General features: G+C 31.6%; 2 protein-coding genes across 2 annotated transcripts; both read left to right on the top strand.

Moving 5' to 3' along the window:
- Nucleotides 1–657: 657 nt before the first annotated feature.
- On the top strand, nucleotides 658–1,577 carry LOC139885841 (ethylene-responsive transcription factor 3-like). The gene has a single exon (XM_071869595.1). The coding sequence runs from the start codon at nucleotides 763–765 to the stop codon at nucleotides 1,423–1,425; it is 663 nt and encodes a 220-aa protein (XP_071725696.1). The 5' UTR covers nucleotides 658–762; the 3' UTR covers nucleotides 1,426–1,577.
- Nucleotides 1,578–8,283: 6,706 nt separating this feature from the next.
- Nucleotides 8,284–10,677, top strand: LOC139850211 (uncharacterized). Its single transcript, XM_071839798.1, has 4 exons — nucleotides 8,284–8,688; nucleotides 9,436–9,885; nucleotides 10,127–10,439; nucleotides 10,541–10,677. Exons 1-4 carry the CDS (start codon nucleotides 8,284–8,286, stop codon nucleotides 10,675–10,677), a joined length of 1,305 nt encoding a protein of 434 aa, XP_071695899.1.
- The last annotated feature ends 556 nt before the right edge of the window (nucleotides 10,678–11,233 follow it).

Below are 11,233 nucleotides of genomic sequence, written 5' to 3'. Positions count from 1 at the left end.
TACTATCTTAGCATCCTATCTAAATGGTTGTTCGAGTCTTTTTGGTTTTCACTTTGTAATTGTACTTCGAGCTTTTCATTAATATATAAATTTGTTGCCTTTCAAAAAAAAAAAAAAAGTATAAAATGTTGTGTACAATTGTACATTTTTGTCAATAATGTGGTTAATATCATAAACCATAAACAAAATTATAAGGATGATTATAAATTTACTATTCATAATGATAAATAGAAAACAAAATATGTTAACATGTTTTACTCCCTACAATACAGCAATTTTTTTTTTATCTTAGAAAAAGCTAAGAACTTTTAATTCTGCCATTAAATTCATATTTTTTTTGGTAAGTTCTATCAATTTTATCGTTTGATTAATCGTGGGCCAAATTTTAAACCGATGCAAAGGGTTATTTTAGTCTTTTCATACTACACCTCGATAATATTAATAAATTCTAAGCTCAGAAAATCGATAAAAATGAAGAAAGAAAAATAGGGCAGAAACAGGAACAAGGCGTGAATAGGGTTCGAAACAAGAAAAGAAAAAAGAGAGAAAAACTCATCAACCCCAAAAACAAAATTGGTTCAGAAATCGATAAACCATTTTTTTTCCATCTCTATAATTTATATCTCTCATGAAATTGACTCACCCGATTACAGAGGGGGAGAGAGTCGTCCTCTGATTTCAATTCATAATTTTTTTTTTTTTTTTCCCATTTTGTTTCATCTAATTGGAGGATAATTTTATTCAATTCTTCAAATCTGAAATATGCGGAAAGCAAGAGGAACCACGGATGTTCTAGTAACAGATGGATCCGGATCCAAACCCGAAATCAGATTCAGAGGCGTTCGAAAAAGACCATGGGGTAGATTCGCTGCTGAAATTAGAGATCCATGGAAGAAAACTAGGGTTTGGCTCGGTACTTTTGATTCCGCCGAAGATGCAGCTCGTGCTTACGATACTGCCGCCTTAAATCTCCGTGGACCTAAAGCCAAAACAAATTTCCCCTTTTATCATCATCATCATCATCATCATCAAAACCCTAACCCTAACCCTCACCTTATTAATAATCATAATCCGTTTGTCGATCATCATCATCACGGCATGTTATATCATCAAATTGCAGTTCCACAGCGGCCGACGTGTAGCAGTTTGAGCAGTACACTCGAATCATTTAGTGGACCTAGACCGCCGCCGGTGAAAACGGATTTTGTTTTACCGCGGCCGCCGGTGTTTCCAGATGATTGTCGGAGCGATTGTGATTCTTCATCGTCGGTGGTTGTTGACGGAAATGTGGAAAAAGCTGACTTCGGTGAAATTGCTTCTTCTTCTTTTAGTAAACCGTTTTTATCATTCGATTTAAATATGCCGCCACCGTTTGATGATTGTGGTAATGATGATGATCTTCACTGCACAGCTCTTCGACTTTGACTTTTATGGTCAATGATTTATTTGATTAAAATTAAAAATGTTGTACTATAATTTTTGTTTTTTTAAATATCCCCAAAAAAAATCAAATTTTAATAGTTAAGAGGAAGATTATGATACGGTAATACTCTGTATTATCATTATCATTATCATTATCATTATCATTATCATTATCATTATCATTATCATTATCATTATCATTAGGATTAAAACAGGATGGGGATTGTTGTGTGTTCCTGATGAGAGTTTTTGTTTGTTTATTCTAATTATTATCAATATCAAATATCAATATTATTATTATTATTATGAATTTTGAAAGAACATTGGATATTTTATCATGAAACAAATTTATTCATCTTGAATTAGATTTTTATCTTAAATCTTAATTATGTCAAAAGTTCATTGCTTTCTTATGTTTTGCTGATCTATTTGCTTTGCTTCTAGTTTGTCCGAAAAGCTGATATGCGAAAGATGTTTCTTGAGTTACTTGATACCTGATGAAAGAATCCCAGATATGCTCTAACATTAACCATAATCTACATGCAAACCTTGTGTTATCATTGTTCACATTTGTTAGTGACATAAATCCCAGTTATATAATATGCTCATATTAGGGATAAATGCTCAATATCTTAGCGACATATCATATTTACGTTTCCTTGGTGTTTATTGACTAATCAGCATTGTTGATGACATAATCTCTTACTTTGTTTTCCACTTCTTGGATGCTACCCTGTACTTTCAGGATCTTCAGGATGCTGTTCTTGTGTTGATTACACAACATATATAGCAGTTCTTCTAAGCGAATAATAGTATACGTGTGTTATCTGTATATATTTTGCCGTAGATTCTATTCTAAATAACCTAAATGTATTCGATGACTATATGTAGCTGATAACGTATCATGTTTATATGCTTGCCTAGCGTTTTCATCCATGAGTTGTTTCGTGGTAGGGACAGTAAATGAGGAATAAATGCAAATGAACTGGATTCTTAATGAAAGGGTTTGAGTAGATTTATGCACTCCATAGTTATTAAGTTGACATGTATCTTGCCTCATGTTGTACATTATAGAAAACTGATAAATGTGCATTATCTGATGTGAGGTATAAGTATTGCTGAATTATGTGGCTTTATGGTTTATCTTTACAATGTTGAGGTTCTGTCATCTTGAAACCAACTTGTAGATGCCCTAGATATGTTCAGGTGAAACCAGCCATGGTTGTATTCATATATTGGTGAAACCAGCCATGGTTGTATTCTTAGTGGTGTCTTTTTTTTTTTTTTTTTTACTTGTATATTTTTATGTCTTCTGTGGATTATATAGTATATCAATCTTTCTTCATAAGCAAATTTTTCTAATTTTCCTTGGCTATAGTGGGACTGGAGTAGACCTTTGTCCTCTAGTGAATGTTTTGTTCATATGGATTTTTATTGAAGAAAGTTGACTCGCCAAAATATGGTATGGTATGTGTTTGACCTGGCATATTTGCATGTTCTGGGTTTATCTTTAAAAGCTTTACCACTTCATCACTTGTATCGAGTTACAGCTATAAGTCGGTTTTGCACCAGAACTTACCTTTACTGTTGTATTTAGTATTTACAAACCTTTCTGGCGAAATCAAGTCAAGTTGGTTTTTAAACTAAACCAAATAGAAACGGATCAAAAGTTGTTCAGACTTTTAATCCCGTTATAAATTGTTTTTTTTTTCCTTCCCAAAAAGTTTTGACTATCATATTTATTATATGTAGCTTTGTAAATTTACTTAACACATCAGATAAAATGTGACGGCATTACAAGCCTAGAGACATCATCTGTAGCAACCATATTTGTCACCACCTATGAAATGCTATGGCACTTTCTGGCCTATCCATGGTCATGCAGTGTTGTAAGCGCCCGTTGCGACTTATTGGTGACTAGCCTGTCTCGACCCCGTCTCTTCGTCTAATAAGTCGGTCAACGGTCAAAAGTCGGGTCAAATGCGGCAAAGGTCGGGTCAACACCGGTCAAAAGTCATAAATTCAGTTAGAATCGATTAAAACTCGGTCAAATCGATCAAAATCGTTCAAAATTGACGTAGTTTCGTGTTACTATTTTGTATTATATTAATGATAACATCGATTATAGGTACAAATTGTTCAACGAAGGTTTTTTGGCTTTAAAATACGAGTATATAAAAATGTCAACGTCATTCAACGCCCGTCTCAAAGTTCTAAGGTCCCGGCGTCTTTTTCAACCTTGTGCTCATGTTATCAACTATGGTTACAAATATATGATTCCATATTCTGGCTGATCAACCATGTATTATCTCGTTAAGCGGAACCAATCTTTGCTTAATTGCTTGTTCATTGCATTTCCTTCCTATTTCGGAGTTAGGTAATCTTCTTAATAAAATGTATTTTTTGATGAGATTTCGACTACATCCCGTATCAACAAACATTTAGTTGTTTCTGTACCAAAATTCTTGCCTTTCTTTTCAACACAACTACAATTATAATAGGTAATTACGTATGATCACTATTGTTTTGGTATGTTGACTATTTTCAAATATAAATGCACCCTTATTCTTGATGCCCTTCAGTCATAACTAGTTATCGAACCCTCGATTCGCGCCGGTTGTTCGGTTTTCAATGTATTTTATTGCGTTTAGTAAAATTATTTTGTGGCTAACGATGATGTTGTTGAAGCGCAACTCGAGTCGAACTAAAAGGTATAACCCGTGAGAGATTTAAATGTTATTTTAAATTAACAATATATGTGCATCTCCGCGTTTCGTTATGGAATTGTTGACTTTTATAAATTTAACGCAAAATCAACGTGTATGAAAAGTACCCCAAATATTTAGCGTTTTTTAAAAAGCGTCCGTTTTGCGTATAGCTAGTGACATTGTGTTGTCGGAAAAATTTAACTCGTTGCGAACGAGAAGATATGACCCGTTGAATATTTGGGTGGAGTTTATTTAAGATTTTTTTATAAAAATGGTTATTTGACACTTTACCCCCCTATTTTGGGGGTCGATTTGAATTTTTCAAAAAAGTGTGGCGGACTTTGTTCGTAAAATGAAATTTAGTTAAAATAATAAAAAAAAGTGAAAAGGCGAAAATGCCCCTGATTACTATTAATAACTTATGTCTATTAGTTAATATGTAAATTAGTGAAATCTCATCAACCAAAATGACACATGGTATGATGGTATGTACAACCATCATGAATATTAGTAACTCAACGGTGTAAAACAGGCTTGAATCCTTAACCTAACCTCTTAACCGAAGTCTTATTTTCATATACAAAAACTAAGGTAAGATGAAAATCAAGTTGCCTTGCCCCATTCTCCATTTAAATCAAGAGTTCTTGTCTTTTACTAGCAATTATGAATCATGAAATTGAACAACTATTAATTTTATTTTTTGTCGATGGTAAACTACTGACATAACTAGTTTTAAGATCTTCTATATAAGGTTTTCTTTATCATTTTTATCATATTTTAAAATCAAAATTACAATTACAATTACAAAACAATTTTAAAAGACACGTTTTATGGGTTGGGCTATGTTGACAAATGGTTCATCCACATTTTAGTAATAAGGGTTGTCATTTAGGAGGTTAAGATTTTGCAAGAAACTCTTGTACATTAACTTTAATTAGCTATTTTTTAGAAAATAACCAATTTATGTTTCACTATTTTTTTCATTAATTTAATTCATACTGACAATATTAAGACATGTTATTTAAAAAATCCTATTAATTATTAGAGTGCCCCCAATGTGCTAACATCAACCCCGCCCTCCTTTTAGCCCTCGAGGGCGCCATTGGCACCAACTAGCCCCGGGCTAACCCTCGGTCACCCTCCTTCCCTTTGCCCCGCTTCATGGCATATTTCAACATAATTGAGGACGGACATATATGTTTTTTATGCTTGTACTATTAGCATGTATACTTGTACATTTAATTAATTAATTAATATATTAGGTCTCAATTTTTAAGAGAATGTATGTTATGGTTGAAAGTGTTTAGTCCTTGGTTAAATTTTTAACTAGTAAGAAAGTACTGATGTGACGACTAGTCAAATGAGTAAGTATTGTCACGGTTGGGACCCATTTACTAGGTTATACATTAAGTTGTACCACCAATAATAATTATTATTATGATGCTAATGGCCAATCATAAAACTCATTATAAAAAACTGTTTATTGTAATTGTTTATAATAAGTTATTATATTCTTAAATAAAAGTTTTTATTCTAGAAAATTGTAGCTACTATTTATGTATTGTTAGTTTTTCTACTTACAGTATAATGTTGTAAGTTTAGCATGTTATGGTTTAAAAAAGTGTTAGGAGACGCAGGTGTCATTTTGTTTAATAATATAAAAATATATATGTAATTAATAAAGATTAAGGTTATGCTTATAACAAAACAAAATATTAATTATAAGTAACATGGCATGTGAAATTGATAATCAGACAGCTAACAGCTTCCTCGTGGCATATGCATACTCGATCACCAGCTTCTTTATGTTGATTTAGTTCTGCATTATTGATTTTAATTACATTTATATTATTATAAACATTTCTTTAGCACTCCTAGCTTGGCCACTCCACTAGTGGCACTTTCTTGTAAACCGACGCGTTTCAATTTTACTCAAATGTAAGCGACTAATCGGGTTATAACGTGATCGTTTTGGTAAAAACTGAAGTATATACACATTTTTCATTTAGGTATAGATTTTTTTTGAAGTATAGATGACACTAAACAATGTCATCGGAGTAACATTTTGCACATTATACTATTTTTTGACATAGTTATAAAAACAGTTCCAAAATGATGGTTCAGCCACTAAACTTTTTTTTTTTTTACAACGATGGTCACCGTGATTTGCATATGTTGCAAAATGGTGCGTCCGTCTGACGGACATTGAAAGTATACGTATATGTTTGATTTTATTTCAATTTATAATTCAAATTTAAACATTACAAACTAGATTATTTTCAAGATAAAGTATAATTTTGTAAGCTTCATCATCAATAATTGAGTGCTAAATTTGCCAGATTGAACAAAACACATTAGCTCGTAGTTTTGAATAAATAATAGGTAGACATGTTCGCTTTGTTTGGCTTCAATAAATGTGTACCACTCACAAATTGCCTGTGAGACCTTATGTTCTTGTTCTTCAGGGGAATCTACTCTAATATTCACTAAAAATAAAAATGTCGCAAAAATAGATAGATATTATATATGTTATGTAGAAATTATAAAAAATTATAAAAATAGATAGTACAGTAAATATCTATAGTTAATATTAAATCTCTAAAATGATTATGTCATAATAAACATTTTTTAAGCATTAAAATAATTCAAAATAAAAAAGAAAATTTTTAAAACATCTTTGAGGATGTCATTATTTTATATTAAATTTAACTAAAAAATAATAGAAAATCTTTTATAAAAAGAAATACTAATCTTCAACATAACACTAACATATTTACAAATTTTAAAGCATATTGTACAACCTTTATATAATAATTGTATTTTAATTTTATAAAAAAATTTCAAAATGCATTTACTATTACTATTACTAATAATTATTATTAAAAATATAAATTATCAACTTTGAGCAAACTTTATTAATATTATTATTATTATTATTTATTTTTGTTATAGTAATTATAATTATAATTATTATATTATTAATAATCAAATATGAATTCTCTTTACGAAATTAATTACGTTATACATGTATGCGAAAGTACATGTCTCTATATATTTGTAAAAACAACGGCAAGTTTCTTAGTCGAACGGGTCATTAAAATAAATGACTTTAATATTTACATTTAGTTAATACCTAAAACGTGTATTAAATTGTTTCGTATAAACAAACCCGTGATTTCACTGGTCATTTCACTAGTTTATGTAAAAGGACTACTATAACGATTTGGTTAACCAGAACATGATTATTAGTGTACCATTTACATTGGGTTCAGACAATTAAACTAGCGATTCTAGTATCCTATAAGAGTACGAAAATATGATATCGAAAGTTATAACTCTATAAAATCCTTTATAAATAAATGATACCGACAATTTTAACAACAGAAACAATTGTTATTAATATTTTAACATGTTCAAAAATATTTGTATTGAAATCATAATAAACTTAACAATCTTATGATTGTTAGTTATCGTATAATCGCATAATCGTTTATGAATATTTGAACGCTTCAATGAAAACCTTAAAAGTTGTGGATCGTGGAGTGTGTTTAATTGACTGACGAGGTTTTTTTTTTTTTTGAAAAGCAAGGTGAATTATATTACCAACCAAATAATCGAATAATTACACAGAGTGCATTCGGAACTAACCGAATAAAGAGAAATACAACTCGAAAAAAGACATCTCGAACACACAATACTAAAAAATAGATAGGGGGCTAAGAAAGCACCCCTCACCCATTGGCTAAACTAAATATAGAGAAGGATTAGTGAGCCAATTGAGCCAATTGACTGACGAGGTTATTAGAACTTATATGAGTTTAAGCTTATTATTTTTATAACCTAAACCTAGTATCATTATTCATCATGTTTATTGTTTGTCATGCATATTATAGATTTGACTACTTTGTTAAACACATATAAAAAAAATACTCGCAATAAACTTTAGATTTCAGGTTCAAATATAAGTTCAATCAAACATTATTTTTTTTTTTTTTTTTTTTTTTTTTTTTTTTTTTTTGTGGAATTATTAATTTCATTGGCAAGCCATAAAGTGCAAACATTCCTAAACTTGAGGGGGACGTTAGTAAAATAATTCCTTTTATAAATTCTATTGAATTCCCAAAACCAATTTTAACATATTCATCCAACAGCCATGGAGTCTGACAGATCAGCAGCTCTGATATCAAAACGAAAAGATATATCTCGTTTAAAATCAAGCGCTTATGACGAATTACACAGTTTCAGATCATGGCTGCGTTGGATGTGCGTTGATCAATCAACGACTTACACGTTTTGTCTGTCTTGGTTAGTCTTCATTGTATTCGCCATTGTTATTCCTATCCTGTCCCATTTCTATCTTGCATGTAGCGGTTGTGATAATCGACACGAGAGGCCTTACTACACCCTTGTTCAGTTGTCTCTTACTAGCATTGCTACACTTTCGTTTATCTATCTCTCCCAGTTTGTTAGATTTTATGGACTTCGTAGATTTCTGTTTTTTGATAAACTTTGTAATGAAAGCGAGACCGTTCGCCGGGGTTACACTGATCAGCTTGATGTAAGTCCTCTTTTCGCCTTTTTTTCTTCTATGACGGCCCTTAGGGTTAGGGTTGTCTTTTTTCTTTTTCTTTTTAAATGACGGCCCTTAGTGTTAGGTTGTCTTTAAGGAGCATAAAAATGTTGTACATACTGCCATACTGGTATACATTGTTTTTCTTTTTTTTACTGTTAATGAGTTGTACAACACTTTCATGCCGCTTAAAAGACAGCTTAGGACGTCGTTAGAAAAAATTTTCTTTTTATTTTTGCTATGAGTTATTAATTAGGGAGTATGAATGAATTATGAATGAACATGAGATCTTAGGTGAATGACAGAGTGATACAGAGTGGACATTGTTGTAATTATATTTATATAATTATATTATTTCTAAAAATGTTACTTTAATTTCTCATATTTTAAACACTCATGCCTTTTACACAAGTCAAAATTGGATTTACTTATTAAAATTGGTCAACATTTTAACATGAATTTAAACTAGAATTTTGAGTGTTGAACAAAATGAACGATTTTAAACAATTATTTTAAAATTTATATTTTTGTTTATGGTTTTCTTCTGTAAATATATTTACAGATATAAATTTTAAATTTAATAATTACATGTATAAAAAGTAGAATCCGATTAATCACCCACTAATCTTCGAATTGCCGATTACTCATTCCAAAGTCTCGACCGATTACTCCCCAAAGTTTTGCAACCTTGTTTAGTTGTTTTTGACACAATGTATCTTACATGTGTAAATGCAGAGCTCACTTAAAATACTCTTCATATTTGTGGCACCATGTTTTATCGCCGAGGCTGCATATAAAATCTGGTGGTACAGTTCAGGTGCAACCGCTATTCCGTTCTTGGGAAACGTTATAATAAGTAATGTAGTAGCATGCACTTTGGAGCTTGGATCCTGGCTTTATAGAACCATAGTCTTCTTCCTTGTTTGTATACTTTTCCGCCTTATTTGCCATCTCCAAATCCTCCGTCTACAAGATTTCGCTCAAGTGTTCCATGTGGACTCTGATGTCGAGTCCGTGTTAAGGGAACACCTTAGGATCAGGAGACATTTGCGTATCATAAGCCATAGGTACCGCGTTTTTATACTGTTGGCCCTTATCATTGTCACGGTTAGTCAATTTGCCGCGCTACTTGACACCACCCGGTCCACAGCTGATCTTAGCATCTTCAAAACTGGTGAACTTGCAGTAAGTTAAATGCATATTATATGGCTAGTGGCTAGTTTTATTATTTATTATTTATTATTTATTATCTTTTTTATTTTTATTACTATTTTTTTTTTTTGTGAAAAAACATGATACCATTAAACGGATGTAAAGATCAACGAGTACAGCCATTACTCCAAACCTAGCCAAACAAGCAGCATAATTACTCTGGCTAGTTCATTTATTGTTGTAACCTTTTTTTTTTATATTTTAAAATGTGTAGTTGGCTTCTGTGAGCTTACTAGCTGGGCTAATGATATTACTGAGGAGTGCGACTAGGATCACACATAAGGCACAAGGTGTGACATGTTTGGCTACTAAGTGGCATGTGTGTGCAACCATCGAGTCGTTTGAAGCACCAGACGTAGACAGTAATGAAACCCCGACTACAGATCCTATGGGAAACCAAGTTTTCCATCACGATGAATCATCATCTGATCATGAATATGTTGGTAGTGACGACGAGATAGACAACACTAAACTCATACCTGCATATGCTTACAGTACTATCTCGTTCCAAAAACGGCAAGCCTTAGGTACCTCCAACTTTCACAATCAGCTAAACCAAATATTCATACTCTGATTATAATTAAAACTTTGTTTTGATACTTGACCCGATTCTTGTTATATTTTTCAGTGACGTATTTTGAGAACAACAAAGCAGGGATAACAGTGTTTGGATTTATGTTGGATAGGAGTTCAATCCACACTATAGTGATGATTGAAATGTCATTGGTGTTGTGGTTGCTTGGAAAGACTGTTGGTATCTCTTAAAGCCTTGCAGAATATTATACGACTATCTAACGTTGATTTGCTTTGTCCCTCTCCCTATACGGAATTAGAGTCGAATTGAAATTGTTAGAAAGGTTACAGAGCTTGTAAAAAGCTATGTTTATCGTATGTATTATTTTATTTGTTTTGTTGGCTTTATTATTGTTTATTCTTAATATTTTTAAAATTTGTATACATTGATACAGAGGATCTGTGATTTCTTGATCTGTTTTTAATAAAAAACAAGTGAATTAGTTGAATCTGTAAATGTGAGGAATCAATTATAAGGGGGTTGGTTATAGAGCATGTGATGTCTTACGTATTCTATTCTATTCTAGTATGATAGATGAGTTGTAACTATGCTTTAACTGTATAAACATGGAAGCCTAGCATTATTTATTTATTTTTAAAATAAATTTTGTTTTCGAACTTAAAAAAAATCACCTTTTCAATTACGAAACCATAACTTTACGATTGACTAATGGAAGCCCCTTACAACTTAGGGATCAGTGGGTCTGAGTAAAAAACTGAACATAGACTGTATTGTATGTATTATCTG

The sequence above is a fragment of the Rutidosis leptorrhynchoides genome, chromosome 1 (genome assembly GCF_046630445.1).
Source record: "Rutidosis leptorrhynchoides isolate AG116_Rl617_1_P2 chromosome 1, CSIRO_AGI_Rlap_v1, whole genome shotgun sequence".
NCBI classification, from domain to species: Eukaryota; Viridiplantae; Streptophyta; class Magnoliopsida; order Asterales; family Asteraceae; genus Rutidosis; species Rutidosis leptorrhynchoides.
This window is presented reverse-complemented; position numbering and strand designations above follow the sequence as displayed.